The 18,052-nt window shown below is 51.8% G+C and overlaps 1 protein-coding gene across 1 annotated transcript in view; it reads left to right on the top strand.

Annotated features, from left to right (window-relative positions):
- The window catches only part of LOC112119735 (probable cation-transporting ATPase 13A4), a 65,403-nt gene that overhangs the window by 45,608 nt on the left and 1,743 nt on the right, over positions 1 to 18,052 (top strand). The window contains exons 17-29 of the mRNA XM_024218523.2: positions 961 to 1,072; positions 2,795 to 2,919; positions 5,067 to 5,230; positions 6,003 to 6,125; positions 6,500 to 6,579; positions 7,851 to 7,893; positions 9,151 to 9,260; positions 10,584 to 10,680; positions 11,508 to 11,580; positions 13,207 to 13,381; positions 14,134 to 14,354; positions 16,127 to 16,215; positions 17,412 to 17,492. Of these exons, the coding sequence (XP_024074291.1) occupies positions 961 to 1,072; positions 2,795 to 2,919; positions 5,067 to 5,230; positions 6,003 to 6,125; positions 6,500 to 6,579; positions 7,851 to 7,893; positions 9,151 to 9,260; positions 10,584 to 10,680; positions 11,508 to 11,580; positions 13,207 to 13,381; positions 14,134 to 14,354; positions 16,127 to 16,215; positions 17,412 to 17,492 (1,493 nt within the window). The remainder of the gene's footprint in view (positions 1 to 960; positions 1,073 to 2,794; positions 2,920 to 5,066; positions 5,231 to 6,002; positions 6,126 to 6,499; positions 6,580 to 7,850; positions 7,894 to 9,150; positions 9,261 to 10,583; positions 10,681 to 11,507; positions 11,581 to 13,206; positions 13,382 to 14,133; positions 14,355 to 16,126; positions 16,216 to 17,411; positions 17,493 to 18,052) is intronic.

Genomic DNA, 18,052 nt, shown 5'->3' with positions numbered 1-18,052 from the left:
GGCTAATCCTGAATCAGTCATGTGGCTTATCAATAATTGGGGGGGGGGTGCCCCCGGCCCTCTGGTCATGGAATTCTCTCCTGTTCAAAGGCAGCCCCATGCTTCCAGACCACTTTAGCTCTCCAAAGACGGCAGATTAGCCATGACAGCACATTGTACTTGTCACCGTTCAGGGCAACTGCACCTGTATTTCCCTCAGGCTTCCAGCTCCACAACTACTGCCTATCTTGGGTGCAGACCTGTGTGTCTTTCCCTCCTGACCAGGGTACGTCAAAGCTGCACAGTTCCCTGCCTTCACTGTATTTCCCAGCAAAGAGAGTCGGCCTAAACAGATCGGCTTGCTTTCTCTTCAGAGGCGGATCACAGAGGGATTGGCACAGATACATGTTACCACCCGCCAGCTTCTATTCTTAAGGCGAAAAGCATCACAGACAAAACATTAAAAACAGTGAGAGAAGCTACATATGATAACAAGTTTACCAGGCATCGCCCCACCCTAGGGGCTTCTTTGTGGTTACAAGGGCAGAGCTTTGGCTCAGAACAAGCGCACAGTCTTATGAGGCGGCAGTAAGCCCAGTCCTTCCAATCGTCCCCTAAGGACTGGGGCCCTGCATGGCCCAGGGGTGCAGTCGGTTTCCTGGATCAGGAAGAAGGTCCTAAGTCCGTTCACAACCCAGGCTTTTATCCCAAAGTCTTGTCTTTGTTGGTCTCTGGAGAATCCAGTTTGAACTAGTCTATGTACTTTTCCCCTGAGGGGTGACTTCGAAGGCTGAGAGAGGACATTCATTAGCACCCCCTCCCAACTAGAGCAGGAACGTACAGTGCCACGACAACGCGACAACAGGCACACAACTGCATTTGAATGCAATGTGCCCCAAAGGCATAAACCCTCATTCAGGAAGGTTGAGCTTAATTCTGTGCGGTTTGTTCAGGACACTGTCACTGTTCTCTCCTGCACAGTGCCACCCGGTTTTGCCAGTGAGCTTCAGCTCTATGCAGCGCGGGGCTTCAGGGTCATCGGTCTGGCGCACAAAATTCTGCAGGCAGGGAGGCAGGCAGCTGGCTTAGCAAGGTAAGAAACAGACAGACTGCCACTGACGTACTGCGTTCTGTAGCAGTCCAACAGTGCCTTAGGCTGCACGGAGGACCGTCTGCACTTGCACTGTTGCCAGGGTGATCAGCACCTGGCTCTGAGCACTCGGTTTCTGAGCGTCCCCACAGCAAAGTGCTACCTGTGTTCCCATCTCCTTGCTATTTGTGCACTCGCCCGTGCGTGTCTGGGGACAGGTCCCATTGCTCTGTGAGAAGAGATGCTATAGGATTCTTTCTTCCCCAGTCAGTTGCGGGAGAACCTGTCTGTGCCGGGGGAGGGAGATTGTGGAAAGGGCTTTGGAGGACTATCCGCACTCTCGCATGACCTTACCTGCATCCTCAGTGCAAAGTAGCCTGGTTCCAGCCCAAACTACAGCCCAGCTCAGGCTTTAACCCCTCCCCCAAGCCACACACGTAAGATTGTGTGTGTAGATGGGGTGTGTTGAGCAAAAACATGTCTAGAAGCCCAGGCTAAAACTACAGTGACACATACCCTATAGCCTGAGCTGACAGCGCTCTGTGGCAAGAGTAGGCAATGAATGAGTTCAGGAGGCAGGTCTTTGAGAGTCTCCACTTAAAATCAGGATGTGGACCTGTCTAGGCTGGGAGCTCTCCAGCCTAACGCCCAAACTTGGTGTGCAACATATTTTTGCAATCCTGTTTTGTCCTATGGGCAATATTACTAGTATAATAGGTGACATATGGATATTGCTGGCAGCGTTTCTTGTGAAGTTGTGGGTCAAGCTGCAAAGTGCAATTCTGCTCTGAAAAGTGACCTTTAAAATGGCACCTTCTTACTCAGTTGATCTGCTCACTGTGTGCGTTTGCAGAATCAGACCCTACTTACCAGAGTGACTAGAACAAGTTTTGGTCCTTTCCCTCCAGTCAACCCCCCGGATCCAGCCCACATCTGGGAGAGAGAGCTGGATTCTGTTCTGGCTCGGTCCAGCAGCAACATGATTGTTAACTGAGTTCCATGCAGGGCCAAATCCTGCTCTCACTGGCCCTTGTACAACTCTATTCAAGACAAGGGCATTGCACACGTGTGAGTCAGGGCAGAGTTTGAAGACATCGAGGCTGAAGAGATGTAACGGAGGGTGGAATTTAGCTTGCAGCATCTTTGTTGCCAGCAATGATGCATGAGCCAAAAAGAACCCAGCCTGACTTTCAGATCTGAAGTTGGATTTACAGAGCTGGTAGTTACCAAACAAACATCTTTTTATTTATTAACTAAGTAAATATGATTTGGTGTCTCTGTGAGATAACATATGGGACCCCCTTTCCCACCCCCATGCCAATGTTACAGTTACCTTGCAGACTAGAACCAGCCAGGGAACTGCAGCTCCATTTTGGTCCCCAAGGCCACAATGAAATCAGTAACAACCTCCAGAGCTAGATATACACCGCACTTCATATACAGACCAAGGAAAGTACAGAGAGAAACAGGGAGAGAAAGGGGGAGTCTCCTTTCAAAATACAACCAGTGCCACCTAGTGTCACTGATCTGCAAAGCTTCCAGGTGTAGGTAACTTCTCTACTAATACCGACAGACATACTTCAGGAGGGTGTTGGAAGAGCGAATTGAAAACGCGATTTTGAATTGGCATAGGCATCATGTTGCTAATAGGCTGATTCGACATAAAAATAGGACTGAGATTCCAGAAAGATTAATAAGACACGTCTCTTTCTTCTTCATTCTCAGGGAGGAGGTGGAGTCTGACCTGACGTTCCTGGGCTTTCTGATAATGGAAAATCGGCTGAAGGCAGAGACCAAGCCTGTGCTGGAAGAACTCAGCGCTGCCCGCATCAGGAGCGTTATGGTCACAGGTAGCTACATGGGGACATTCTTTTATGCTGTTGCTTGGTCACGGACGTTGAGTAGAAGAAATAGTGTTTTTCAGTCAATTGTATCCCAGGAAGCAGGCGTGTTAGAGTCATGACTCCTGCCTGAACCACGTGTGTGTGTCCCTGAAAATTTCCCCAGCCCCTTCAGACAACTGAACTCCTAGTGCAGCCCTGGCTTCCTCCTCCATCAGGCCCCCTTTCTCCACGGTCCGGCTGCTGGGCTGACTTACGCTCAGAATCTCTCTCTCCCTGCTCCCAGGCCTCTTGCTGTCATGTCTGGTTCTGCCGAACGTGCCAGTGGCTCTGTCCCACTCCCTTCTCTGCCTACACTCCCCCATGTTCCCCTTGTTCTGCAATTCAAGTGGGAGAGCGGGGTGCTGTGGGGCGGGGGTGGCAGTAGGGTTGCCAGGCGTCCCATGAAGTGGGCTGTAGCCCACGAAAGCTTATGCTCAAATAAATTTGTTAGTCTCTAAGGTGCCACAAGTACTCCTGTTCTTTTTGCGGATACAGACTAACACGGCTGCTACTCTGACACCAGTTTTCGACTGGAACTCCAGGTCAAAAAGGGACCCTGGCGTCTCCGGTCGGCAGTGCCGACCGGGCTGTTAAAAGTTCAGTCAATGGCACAATGGGGGCCCGGGGCTAAGGCAGGTTCCCTGCCTGCCCTCGCTCCACGCAGCTCCTGGAATTGGCCGCCAGGTCCCTGTGGCCCCTAGGCCAATGGGCGGTCAGGGAGGCTGCACATGCTGCCCGTGCCCCGAGTGCCAGCTAAGCAGCTCTCATTGGCTGGGAACCGCGACCAATGGGAGCTGCAGGGGCGGCGCCTGCGGGGGTGAGGGCAGGGCATGGAGCCTCACTGGCCGCCCATGCGCCTAGGGGCTGCAGGGACCTGGCAGCCCCTTCCTGGGAGCCATGGTAAGCGCCACCGGGACCCTGCACCCACACACACACACCCCGCATCCCAACCGCTTGCCCCAGCCCAGAATCCCCTCCCGCACTCAAACTCCCTCCCGGAACCCACTCCCTGCAACCCCTCCAACACCCTGCCCCAGCCCTGAGCCCCCTCCGTCACCCCAAGCCCCTCATCCCCAGCCCCACCCCAGAGCCTGCACCCCCAGCCAGAGCCCTCACACACCCACACCCCAACCCCCTCCTCAAACCGCAGACCCCTTCCACACTCTGAATCCCTTAGCCCCACCCCCCAGCCTGGAGCCCCCTCCTGCACCCCAAACCCCTCATCCCTGGCCTCACCCCAGAGCCCGCACCCCCAGCCGGAGCCCTCACCCCCCTCCCACACTCCAACCCCCTGCCCCAGCTCTGTGAAAGTGAGTGAGGGTGGGGGAGAGCGAGCGACAGAGGGGGGATGGAGCGAGCAGGGGGCAGGGCCTTGGAGAAGGGGCAGGGCAGAGGCGGGGCCCTGGGGCAGGGGTGGGGCAGGGCGGTTCAGTTTTGTGCTATTAGAAAGTTGGCAACCCTAGATGGCGGGAGAAGGACTGAGTGAGCTTTCTCATGGTACAGTTACATTGCTCGTGCTTGCTTGGGTTTTGCCCCTCTTTGGTACCCAGTCTACCCCAAGGCTGTGCCAGGACAATCGAGGAATTTTCCGTCACTGTTACAGCAGCAACTCAGCAGTTCATTCCTTTTTATTCTTTTACCTTCTTCCAGGCTGAACCGGTACATAGGCCCCCTTCTGGCAGGGAATCCATTAGTATTTCCTCAGCTGGATTCAATCCAGGCCAGATAAAATGTTAATTTTAAAGGCAGGCCTGAGCTGAAAAAATTCATCCACATCTAAAATGGCTGTGGACCATCTCTCTGTGCTGTTAAACAACTGCCATTTTCCAGCCCAGAGGTGGCTGTGTTTCGACCGCGGGTGAAGTGAGCTCTGTGTATATCAAAGGGACTGTAAAGCTCCGTGGTATCGTTAGGATGAACGGTACATTGTGAATGGAAGGCAATGGTATTATAAAAACACGCAGATGCAACCACTGAAATCTCGCTGGTACCGAGAGTCTGTGAGATCACAGGGAATTCAGGGGAAAGTTTACAGTTCCTCCAGCCTGAAGCTTTAAAATTCACATTAGACAAAACTGCAGATGACACCACTCCCCCCCCCCCGATTTTTCTAGGTGACAACATACAGACAGCGGTTACTGTGGCCAAAAATGCTGGAATGATTTCTCAGACCAGTCAAGTGATTCTCATTGAAGCAAATGAACTGTCAGGTTCCCCCTCGGCATCCATCACCTGGAAGCTACTGGAAGAAAGCAAACTGAATGGCTACAGAAACCTGGTGAGTGCTAAATGGGCAGGTCTCAGGTGATGGGAGAATACACGGAACACAGGCATCTAGGATATCTTAGTGACGCTGCTGTAACTCACTGGGGTTACTCTGGTACCCGACTTCAGAGACTGCCTGTTAGTCCCCATCTGTGTTGGGAAAGTGTTTAAAGAGAAAGTGATCGTTAAACTGTTTTACTCGTATCTCAGTGGGTTGCCATTTTAATGAACTGGGATGGGACTTTGTTAACGCTGGTTTTGCAAACCCTTCTAGACTAGTCTTGAGAATGGCTTGAGATGGATGGGAGAAGATGACTGCAGGTGTCCTTGGAGAGGTCCCCAAAGTTCTGAGTGGGTCCCACTTGCCTTTAATCCAGTTTCAGCAGCATTGTCAACATCCTAGGTCCCGCATCGGGTATTATTAATTCTACAGTTTACTGCCAAAGTGCTGTGGCCTGAGAAGAGACAATATCTATCTAAGTTACTGACCTGGCCCCATTCCCCTAGCATCTGAGCACCTCCTAATCTTTCAGGTGTTTATCCTCACACCGCCCCTGTCAGGTAGGAAGTGTTATCCCCCCATTGTACAGATGGGGAACTGAGGGGCTAAGGGACTGGCCCAAGGTCACACAGGAGAAAGGCCTCCCACCTCCTAGTCTAGTGTTCTAACCACTGGACATCCTTCCTCTCTACACAATAGAGCACCAGGGTTTGAGTGAAGCTAGGTCATCTTTTAAGTCCTAACTCTGGACCTTTTAAGGAAATAACTCTGGCCTGATTTATAGGAGACTTACATTCATGTTGGGGGAAGATTCAGCTCTGAAGTTGGACGTAGCAGTTACCATTTTGCCATGAGTGGAAAATCCTACCAGGTCATTACACAGCATTTCAGCTATTTACTTCCAAAGGTAAGTTGTGGGCTATTTGAACTGTGGCCCTGCTCCAAGTAAATACTGGGGAGATCATTATTAGAAGTGCTCTGTACTTGTTTTGCTCACAACAGTCTAGTTAAGTCTAACCAATGCATATTTAGGATTAAGCCGCTGACTCAAACGACCTGTCAGCCCTTTGTTCCCTGATTTGTTTTTTTAGACCATATTAGCAGAGGCACAGTGCAGGTTCATTCATTGCCCTTTCCTGTGTTCAGATCCTGCAGAAGTCCCCTGTGAAGTGAGTTTTAGGATTTATGCTGCTCCCTATTCACGCTCATCACTTCTGGACTTCTTAACCAAGTGGAGTTGAGAAGCACACTAAAGGATTTTCAATCATTTTCTCCTTTCAGCTCCTGGTCAATGGGACTGTTTTTGCTAGAATGTCTCCAGGTCAGAAATCCAGCCTGGTGGAGGAGTTTCAAAAGTTGGAGTAAGTTCTTTCTGAATATTCAAAGATTGAAAGTGCTGGGTTAATTCACAGGCTGGAGGGGAGTCAAATGAGAATCACCTCCTGTCCAACATCTTGGAATTAGAACTGGGAACTGTGTGCCTGAGGTGAAATCCCAAATCTGAGTTTCCTACAAAAATATAGCTTGGGAAATATTTCCCCTAAGCCCATTAAAGAAGAGCCACTGAGGGGCTCTATGAGCCTTATAGTCCCAGCTAGCAGGCTGGGCCGCCCAAAACATACCGTGCCCAGCACTCAGGCTTTCCTGTGCTCTCACCAAACTCCCATTTGTCCTGCTGCTTCATTGGCAAGAAAAAGAGGAGCTTGTCTACACACAAGATTTAGGGAAATCTCCCAGTGTTGCAGCTCCGCTGATGCTGGTGGCATTTTTACCACTCTCTCATCAAGACCTATTTTGGGGTTAGAGAACACAGTGGAACAGGCACCAGCACTAGAGGAACTGGGAGAATTTCAGAAAATCTTCAGAATAGACAGCTGAGGTGAGTCCAGTTCAGGAGCACACAAAATCCAGAGTCCTGGGCGTGACGTATTTCAGTCACCCAGCCTGCCAGCTGGGATTTTACCGATGAAATATAAAGAATAACTTACACTAATGTAGCCCCTGTCAGGACCCCAGTTATGGGGAGGGGGCGAGTCAAGGACAGGGCCTACGCTGTAGAGGACATGGTCCGAGTTCATGGTCAAGGCCAGAAGCAGTAGTCCATACAGGTGGCACGGTGTAGGATCAGGTCAGCGTGAAGATCGAGGAGCCGCACTGCGTTAGCCAAGGGAGCCAGCCAAAGTGGGATTAGGAGAAGCTAGGAAGGGGACCAGGGGAGTGGAGCAGGGGACCAGGACCCAAGAGCTAGGCCAGGTATCAGGAGTGCACCACAGGCTCTGTTTGCAGCAGCAAGTCAGGGCTCTGCCTAGTTGCCCAGGCAGCCTGCAGCTGTTTTCCCTAGGCCTTAAATAGTGTGCCTGGGCCAATCAGGGAATGTGGAAGGCTCCACCAGCCAGGATCTCTGTGGGTGGGACATCCAGTGGTGCTAGGACCCGTAGGGATCACCAGCTGCTATTCCCCATGTCCCCAGACTGTCAGGTGGTGGTGTAGACATCGCAGCCACCCAGGAGCCAGCCGACCTGGGTTCCAGACCTGCAAATCCTCACAGCCCTTTCCATCTAAAGCTTTGCAGACGAACCCCCCCCGAGCTCCCTTCGCCCCGTGCTGAAATGCTCTTTGGTTTGGTTTACAGTTACTTTGTGGGCATGTGCGGAGATGGAGCCAATGACTGTGGGGTGAGTGGAAACCCAACTTAAACATGGTTTGAAAAACGCATTTCAGTGCCAGGGAAATATCTCAGGTTTAGTAGCCCTGGAGAGGCAAGTTCTCCACAGAGCAGTTGCATCAAGGACAGCTGGCTTAGGCCATGATCCTGCAGTGAGTTCCTCCCAGGGACAAGAGCCAGCCACGGGCGGAGCTCGTTGCAGAGTTAGGGCCTTCGGGACCAATCCATCTCCCCTGAAAGCTAATGGAGAGACTCTCATGGCCATCAGTGGGGTTTTTAAATGATTGGGAACAGAAGGTCGGGGATGAGGAGCATTGTCCTGTGGGGACAGTCCAGTCTTTTTAATACACCCTTTAATGGTGCAGTTTAAGAGGAGGTTGTTCACTGTAGGTAGCGGATAACAAAGAGCTCTTACCTTCCCCTGTACAGCCCCTGGGTTGGACTCTTCCCTGCCTCAGTCCATATAGAGCCCTGTGCCAGTAGGAGCAGCTGCCCCCAAGAGCGATCTGCCCCCCAGCGGAGAGTAGCAGGGTTTACACTGACACCTTGCCAGGGGGAAGTGGCACTGGAACATTTGTAATAGTGGGGGTGCTAAAAGCCACCCCCCTTACCCCTATCCGCTCCTCCGACCCCAGAGGTGAGGCTGGGACTCCGGGCGCACAGGGCCAGCAGCCGGGATTCCGGGCGCGCCAGGCCGGCAGCCGGGATTCCAGGCGCGCAAGGCCGGCAGCCGGGACTCCGGGTGCGCAGGGCCCGCAGCCGGGACTCCGGGCGCGCAGGGCCCGCAGCCGGGACTCCGGGCGCGCAAGGCCGGCAGCCGGGACTCCGGGCGTGCAGGGCCGGCAGCCGGGACTCCGGGCGCACAGGGCCGGCAGCCGGGACTCCGGGCGTGCAAGGCCGGCAGCCGGGACTCCGGGCGTGCAAGGCCGGCAGCCAGGACTCCGGGGCATGCAGGGTGGCAACTAAGACCTCAGTTGCGCGGGGCCGGCAGCACCCCCCGCCTCCCTAATTCCCACGCCTATGCCCTGGGATCTGCCAGGGAAGGTAGCTGGAAGATACAGCTGACATGCCGTAGGAGGGGACTAAGGAGATGCGTTAGAGGGACTGGCCATGCCCCATCGGCAGCCTGTATTGTGCACTGCTGGGGTGGCACTGTCTGGCTCCTGGCGGCCCCGTGGAGTACACGGATGGCGTTGATTGGTGGGCTGGCCGGCCAGTCAGTGTGCATTGCCAGCCGGAGGGTACTGACCAGGGCTGTGCATTTCAGGCTTTGAAAATGGCCCATGCTGGGATATCGTTGTCAGAGCAGGAGGCGTCGGTGGCTTCACCTTTCACGTCCCGAACCCCCAGCATAGAGTGCGTGCCCGAGCTGATCAGGTGAGCGCAGGCTCTTAGCGCACTGCTAGAGCAGGGAAATCGGCTCCTGTCCCACGTTACAGCTGGGCTTTCCCATCCCAGCAGAACCTGCATCAAACTCCAGGGCCCTGAGGATGCGCTTTGCACTGCTCCTGGCTAAGAGAACAGCTTTCAGTACAAGGACTCTTCATTTCCTCACAGCTGCGAAGGGGGAGGCCTGCCACAGCTGTGGATCGTGTGGCTAAGAAGGATTTCAGTGCCAGGGAAATAGGAAGAAGAAAGAGCTATAGAAAGAGACAGACGTGTCCGTTGTGCTAAATCTGGGCACTGCTATAGTGGCCTCCATCACAGGGCCCTGCCGCACTGTGCAAACAGCTAATAAAATAACACCTTGCGGGGCCATCCCCTGAGGATCTCAGAGCTCATAATGAACCCTTGCAGTGCCCCACGAGGTAGGAAAATAACATTGTCCCCATTTCACTGATTGGCAAACCAGGGTATGGACTAGATCCTGCTCCTGTTGAAGCAAAGGGAAGCAGGACTGGGCCCTAAATTAGTTGCCCAAGGCTACACACGTCAATGTGACAGTGGTCAAGAATCACAGAATGAGTCACTTTCTTCCGACACTGAACAAGGAACTTTATCAGAATAAGGAAAACAGTGTTATCCTTAGCACTTCTCTCTCGGCTGCTTTATTGTAGAGCTTCTGCCTAGAGCCGTTCCCAACAACCCTCCCACCACAGCTTAAAGAGACAGGATTTGTATCTACACAACACAGTGAGCTAGGAGGAAAGTTGGGACTAGAACCCAGGAGTCCTGACTGCCAGGGCACTGCTCTAACTAATAGACTTGCTGCCTCCCAGAACACCCCTCTGTTTTCTTTGCACTTGAAATCCATGAGCTACTGGCTTTCATTGTAGGAAGGTCGGGGCCCTGATTTCACATAGCTGAGACAGCCGTGTTCCTCCAGTGATTTGAAAAGCTTGGGGAAGAGCCCCCTGGTGTATTCTTGCCTTACTGAGAACGCTTAACACCCCCAGCACACTTTACATTTTCAATGCACTTTAGCTAGCCAGTGTCTGGGGCGAACGGCGTCAGGACTATGCCCATGAGTCGGGGTTAGCAGGGTCACTTCCTACTGCTGCATAGCAGCACTTCAGCAAAGGAATTCATTGCTACAACATTCAGATTCAAAAGTACAGGCCCAGGTGATAATCCATCAGGGATTCATCATCCCATAACTCATGCACTGCTTTTCAACCCGACTTTCAAAGGACTGGGGAAAGCTGCACCCCACCCTCCCCCGTCCGCTAATCATTATCATCTTTTCTCTTCCATACACAGGCAAGGTCGTGCTGCTCTCGTCACTTCATTCTGCGTGTTTAAGTACATGGCACTGTACAGCACCATCCAGTACCTGGGTGTTCTCCTGCTTTACTGGGTATGGCTCTGGGACCAGGAGTTTGTCAGTTAGAACTAAAGCAGGCCACTGCTCCCGTAGAGGGGGAGGAGGGTCTAATGGCCAAGACACAGCCAGGAGAGCTGATTTCTTCTCCCAGCTGAGCCACAGACTCCTTGTGTGCCCTATGGCAAATTGCTGAACTGCTCTGTGCCTCAGTCTCCTCATCTGTAAAATGGAGCGACTTTTGCCACTGACTTCAGGGGGAGAAGGGCCAGGCCCAAAGCAGGGCCAGACAAATGCACACACAGAAGGCAAGATGCAGCACGCTATCTCAGGCAAAGGCATGTGCACAGGTGATGGAGAGTGAGAAGAGAGGCTAAGGGATTGCTTGCAGATGAGGGCCTGCAGGAGAGGAGTGAGGGTCTTTGGCAGATGAGCAAAGAGAAACTTTTCAGCTGTTAAAAAGTGCATTGGCTAAAAATGCCAGAGCGCCCTAAATTGCCTTTGGATGGAGCCTTCCCATTTAGTGAGGAGGGATTTGCATTCAGAAATCATCTGGCATCAAGAAAAGAACTTGCCCCTTCAGATCAGTCTCTCTTCATTTTTTTGAATGAGCTGGAAGGATCCTTAGCTTGCACAATGACCATGCACAAAACGAGTGTGTTTAGTGCAAGCTCGGCGGCAGGGCCTCTGTTGGAAGGATTGTCACTCATGGTACACATCATCTGGCTGAATAGCATTCCCAAGGCTTTCAGAGCAAACTGCAGAGTATTAGCCCTATGGAAACACTGTGGGTTTATGAAGATGAAACAAACAACCCTACGGCAAATGTCTGATTTGTGTTTTCTTTTTGTTTCTCCTTTCAGCAACTAAACTCCTTTGGGAATTACCAGTTTTTATTCCAAGATCTGGCTATTACCACTGTAATTGGTATAACAAGTAAGCTCCATAGTCACCTTTTGCGTAGGGGTGAGACTAGATCTCAGCTAATTTCTTCCTCCCGGGAAGTGTATATTCCTGCACACTGAAAAAGAAAAAGAAAACCCCGCAGCGAGTACAGTATAATTAAATCAGCAGAGAGGGCTTACCGCGCAATAAGAGAAAAGGGTTCGAGTAGATGGGAAATCCTTGGTGCTGGGCTGATAGGCAGCCAGATCTGGGGTGAGTCTCAGTAACTGGGAGAATTTCTTATGGGCGAGAGACAACAGCGGCTCGTGCAGAGAAACTTGAGGTGGAAAGGAAACTCAGGGCCTTCTCTACTATCGAGGCAAAGCTGGAAGATCCCAGGGGCAGGAGATACAGACGGAGCCATGCGGAAGTGAAAGAGCGTAAGGGTGCATTGGGGGAGGGCTCGATAGCAAGCCACAGCCAGTGGGGTAAGGTCAAAAGTTCGCAGTCCCCAGTTCAACTGCAATTGGAGAAGAGCATTCGCTCCTTGCTACAGGTTAAAATCACTGGGACCAAAGAGTACAATCTTTGTGCAAGCAGCCAGTGTGACCACGTAGCACCCAGCGCGGGCTGGCCCTACAGATTTGTTTAGAACCCCTTTGGGGATTCACAGCTTGTTCCGAGATCTGGCTCTTGTCACTCTAATTCACGGCAACAGCTGTAACAAGCCAGCTCCATAAAAGCCTGCATGGGAGAGAGTGGATCTGCACCTGCTGGCCACTCACAATGCAGCACGTAATGAACGGAGTGCCCATACCGCATATTAAAGCTGTGCATTAAAGAGGTGAGTGTAATGTTATAAGGGAACGTGGGGGAAAGAAGAGCTTCATGGATACACTCTCCTCGGCTCTATCTTGCTACTGTAGACAAACAAGACAGCTTTATTGTGAATTTACTCCATAGTACTCTCCACATGTAAAGACCAGGATTACAGAGTTACACCCTAAGATCTAACACGGTGGATGCACAGATCTAGAAAAGAGGCCAGGCAGGAAAGGGGTTTTCGTTTGAGGTTGCAAACGGGTTCGGAGAGCTAAGGCAGAGACATGCAATAAGGACGTGCTAGATGTCAGAAGCAGTGGAGGAGAAAGCTGGGCACGGCTGGTGGAAGGCGGAAACCAGTGCTAGAGAAGAGAGAGGGGAAAAGAGAAAGACAAGTTTGAGACAGAGAAGAGTAAATCCCCGGGCGCTCTAAGCACAGGGAAAGTAAGGACAGGGGTGCTACGCCTGCAGTGCTTTCTGTGTGTGTGTGACGGCAGACAGCAGCGCTCTGCACATGGTGGGGTTCAGAGAGCTGGGGAAAGACCTCGATTACAGCAGCCTTAAAAGTGCCAGCCATGACTCTTGGTGCCTGATGAGAGCTCCCTTGCTATGAACCCCCTGCTTGGCATCATTGCATCAGGATATTCCACTGAGCTGTACCTCTCCCTGATGCTAGGGTAAATCAGGAGTAACCCCCCTGAAGCGTGTGCATGAGGGGAACAGCAGGCCGGGGGGTTTCCAAAATAACTTCACAGACGTCAGATGCTGTCAATTAACCCTAAATGGCTGATAATAGTGTCAAGCTGCTGGTATCTTGGATGTACTTGTAAAAAAAATCCATTCTTCTTTTATCAGTGAGTTTGAACGGTGCCTACCCAAAGCTGGTCCCATACAGGCCTCCGGGCCAGCTGATCTCGCCCCCTTTGCTGCTGTCCGTGGTCCTGAACATCCTGTTCAGCCTGTGCATGCAGGTTTTTGGCTTTGTCACCGTCCAGAAGCAGCCCTGGTACGCTCAGCACAACATCTACAGGTAAGCCCCGTGTCGGGACTCCAGGCACATGTCGCTATTGACAAGCTTGGGAACTGGGCTAGGCCCAGGCCCCAGAGGAGTGATTACGTATAATAGAGCTTCTGCTGAACTCACAGCAGGATGGTCAAACAGGAGAGACCAGAGCGTGAGCTCACAGAGCACAGGTACTGCTAGGCCAGGTGGGGCAAGGGGAGGGTGTGCATCACAGTGCTCAGACGCACTCTGCGGGGGTCTGCTTTGGCAGCCACATTGAGGAGGCTGGTGTAGACAGGCTGGGGTTTTCCTTGAACGAGTCATTGGCCCTAGTGTGTTACGCATAGTCCAGGAACTCCAGATCACTTGGGTACGATTTCTAATAGCAAAAGGAGAGTATCTGGGGCAGCAGTTACTGCAGCGAAGGTTCCTGTTTGGTTCCATGTAAATGTCAATATACCGCCTGGGTACTATTACAATGGATGGCAAAGCTCTGGGAAGGGGAAGTATGGTCTAGTGGTTTGCACACAGGCTCTGGGTGTCAGGAGACTGGGGAATCTAGTGCCACCTCTGCCACTGCCTCACTGTTGGGCAGATCAATTCCCCTCTCCCTGCCTCAGTTTCCTCATCTGTAAAGCAGGGATAACAAAATGGACCTCCCTCTCAGAGCTGCCAGAGGCCCATTCATTAGTGACTGAGAACGCTCTGGGAGTCCCAGCTGGAGGCTGGTCCAGCCGTGCCAGCTGTCATTACTGACCACAGGGCCTCCTCTTTCGCAGTGCCTGCCTCAGCGGGAATAAAAGCCATGTGGAGAATTCTTCCTCCGCTGCCACCATCGGCTTCACTGGGATGGAGAATGCAGATGCCGGAGAGGGGGTGGACAATGGCTACAAGAGCTATGAAAACACCACAGTGTGGCTCCTTAGCACCATCAACTGCCTCATGGTAGCACTGGTGTTCTCCAAGGGAAAGCCCTTCCGGCAGCCCGTGCACACGAACTGTGAGTACAATGCACGGATTCCGTGTGACAGGCAGAGCATGGCCTGGCGCAGAGCCCGAGAAAGCCAGCTCACTAGGAAACACCTTGGCAAAAGCTTTGTTGGCCAACATTTTCAAAAATAGGGGACCAACCATTTTTCAAAAGCATCTAACTGGTTGAGACGCACGGCTCCAATGGTTCCCGGGGCCCGGCATCTCTCAGAATTTGCCCCGAACTTTGGGGATCTGAGCTGGTGACTGGGGCGCATTTCAGCAAGAGGGGAATCTAGAAAAGGGCAGCCTGTTTATCAGCTCCCCTGAACTGGTATGAAACAAACTACAAACAAACGGTATTTGGTGTCTGGTGGGGTGGTGGGGTGGGCGGCCTTTCCAAGGCTAATGTGGACCAGCCACACATGTCAAGAAGAGAAGAACCAGAATTAAAATGCCGGCTACCCACCAGCCTTTGCTCTGGGTATCACTAAGCAGGCCTGTGCCCCCTGCAGCCTGCTGATAGATCAATGTCTGAGAGGATTAGGATTCAGGGCTTTAGTCTGGGCCCATCCCAAAGGAAAACTAAACCAAAACCAGAACATTTTCAACGGCCCCATCACCCAGTCAAGGGCCAGAGTAGCAATGAGAATCCAGAGCTGATTGCCTGTTAATCACTGCCTGGCCCCAAAATACACCCCACAAAGACAAACTGAAAAGGAGGAAGTCCCTGGCTCTGTCTGGGAGTGCGCTCTGATGGCCTCTCGTGCCCACCTGGGGGAAATCACTCCCAAGCCCCCAGCCGGCCGTTCACAAGGCCCGACCAGAAGTCAGAAATGAACAAAACCTAGGAAGCTGTCTAGGCCTTTGCCTTGCAGCACAGCTCTCCCTTCCTCACCTTTGTGAGAGTCCACCAGGAAATGCTCAGCGGGTCCAGCCCCGACAGCTGCAATGGGAGGTGTTCGTTGAGCTGATAACCCTTTCTGAGGGACCAGTCCTACATTCCCAATCAGGCAAAACTCTCTTGGAATTTTCCTTGCTTTAGGGTTGAATTAGCCCAGAGTGAGGATTGCGTGTCTGGCTCTTTGTTAGGGGCACTGGCGGGGATGGGCATGAGCATCACATTTCTTCGAGATGGTTAAGAGGTGACTTGATCATGACTGCAAGTACCTGCATGGAGAAATTTCTGATAGCAGAGGACTTCTCAGTCCAGCACGCAAAAGTGAAGCAAGATCCAGTGGCTGGAAGCTGACAATAGAGCCATTCAGACTAGAAATAAGGGGCACACTTTAACAGGGAGACTAATTCACCCCTAGAATACCTTACCTAGGGATGTGATAGATTCTCTGTCACTTGCAGTCTTTAATCAAGATCAGAAGTGATATCCTGGGTCCCATGAAAGTCAATAGCAAAACTTCCATTGACTTCAATAGGGGCAGGGTTTCACCCCAGATTTCTTCCTAAGAGATGGGAGCACAAGTTACCAGGCTCGATCCAGGAATCACTGGGTGAGGTTCTCTGGCCTCTGGGATGCAGAAGGTCAGATTAGATCACAATGGTCCTTTCTGGCCTTAAAATCTATACATATAAGGCTTGTCTCAGCCTCGCATGTGTGCCCTTGACTGACCAATGCTAGGGTTTTTTTACTCGGTTTATTTTTCTTTAGCTCCAAACTCTTCACAATTTCATGGAAGTTTTGCACTGCATGGCCTGGTAAATAATGGGGGAAGGTACTCAGGAGTATGTGAGCAGCTGAGGACACTCATAACCACATTGTTTCACCTGACTGCTCTTGTCCCTTAGATATATTTGTACTTGTGCTAGTGGTGCAGCTGGGCATCTGTGTCTTCTTTGTGTTTGCCGACATTGACGGTCTCTACTCACGGATGGATGTAAGTATCATGTCAGGATGTGTTCTCTGTGCTCTAACCCTGTATTTTATTAGAGAGACCGGGTGGGGGAGGGAATATCTTTGATTGGACCAGCTTCTGTTGGTGAGAGGGAGACAGGCTTTTGAGCTTACACAGAGCTCTTCCTCAGGTCTGGGTGAGGGAAGGTCGAAAGCTCGTCTCTCTCACCAACAGAAGTTGGTCCAATAACAGATATTACAACCCCCACCTTGTCCCTCTAAAATCCTGGGACTGACACGGTTACAACACCACTGCATACTGTATTTCATTAACAGTCTGCAGTAGGACACATCTGACAACCTGCACAGTCTCACTGGGTGTTCCAGTAAGTCGGAAGCCAAGTTAAGTTTAAAGTCGGTTTGAGTCAGATGAGAAGGACTGAACAGTTCCTGGGGCTCTGGGGATATACATTCGGTCACCTCTACATTGCCAGACTGAAACCAGCTTGGATCTGGGCACTCTTAACACCTGATAGCTGGATAGAGACCTATGTGTATTGTTCAGTTCAGTCCCTACCGGGGAGGTGTCTACGTCACCAAACCCACCTCACCCAGTGGCACTTGAAAGGAAGCATTATCCCAGGTAGTTCCATACCCACAGTAACACATTCTCACCATCACTGTTATCATGGACTAAAACTGGCTCTGGGAAGAACGGTCATGACAGCAATGTCATTCGAATCGGCTTGGAAGAGAGGGATTTAGTTTACATCATACATGAAGCCTCAATCTTTGGTGAGGAAAAACAGAAACACATGGGAACCCAAACTCTGGGTGAAAGCACCAATCCCTATTTTGGATCTGGGCTCCAGCCCTCAAATGAGTTGAACCAAAACCAGAGATTCCAAGATACCCAACCTTTGGGAAGTCTGGATCTGGATTCGGAGCTGGAATGACCTCTCTCGCTCTCGCACTTTTAAAAAGAAAGAGAGAAATTAGATTTCCTGTTCCAAAGCTGCAGCTCTGTTTTTTCTGCTGTGTCATGAGATTGAAGGCTATTTCAGTTCTTCTTTATCAGGATTTCATCATGCTAGAGACCAAGCTCACCCCCGTCAGCTCAGCAGGTAGTGGCTAACACGTCCAGCCAACGAGGATGCTGTGCTCTGAGGATGTCAGCTCACACAAACGCTCGCAGGTGCACACACATTGCTGACTGGGTTCCATCTCCCTTTCTCCCAGCTCGTGTGCACCCCCACCTTCTGGAGAATCTCCATGGTGATAATGCTGCTGGTCACATTCGCTGTGTCCTTCGTTGTAGAGGTGAGAGCCTGTGTTTAATCTCACCTTTAAGAGTGTCCAAATAGCAAAATGGGTCTGGAGGCTCCCTGGTCACTTGCAGAATTAACAGCGAATGCTTTGACAACGGGTGAAAGAAAGGACTCGGTTGCTGGTGGAACTGGAGGTGGCATTCACTGCCATACAGGCTCATAGTGCCAAACGCTGTGTCTAGAGATGGGCTCGTTCATAACCAACAGTCTCACTCGGGCAGGGCTGCTAGGAGAAGCCTGCAGCAGCCCTGTGCTCCGGGGGTACATTTACCACTACAGGGGTCAAGAGGAACTGTGTACACCCTCCAGCTCCTCCGCTCTCCTGGCCTATGCACCACAGGGCCCAATTGGCTAATTATGGACTATATCCCTGGCATCCGGCACTGGGCACATCAGGCAGCAGATGGGGGGACTAAGGTCTGAGCTGGTAGGGGGACTCCTGTGCTGCTAAGAATTTCATTCTTCCCCTCCCTGCAGTAGCTTATCTGCAGGGCTCTTTCTGCAGAGGGAGCCCAAACGGCTCCCAAAACTCCACAGTGCATACTGCGGTGA

This window comes from Terrapene carolina, unplaced genomic scaffold (assembly GCF_002925995.2).
Source record: "Terrapene carolina triunguis isolate 2854851 unplaced genomic scaffold, T_m_triunguis-2.0 Scaffold88, whole genome shotgun sequence".
Lineage (NCBI taxonomy): Eukaryota > Metazoa > Chordata > Testudines > Emydidae > Terrapene > Terrapene triunguis.
Note: the sequence above shows the minus strand (reverse complement) of the source record. Positions and strands in the feature narration are given on the sequence as shown.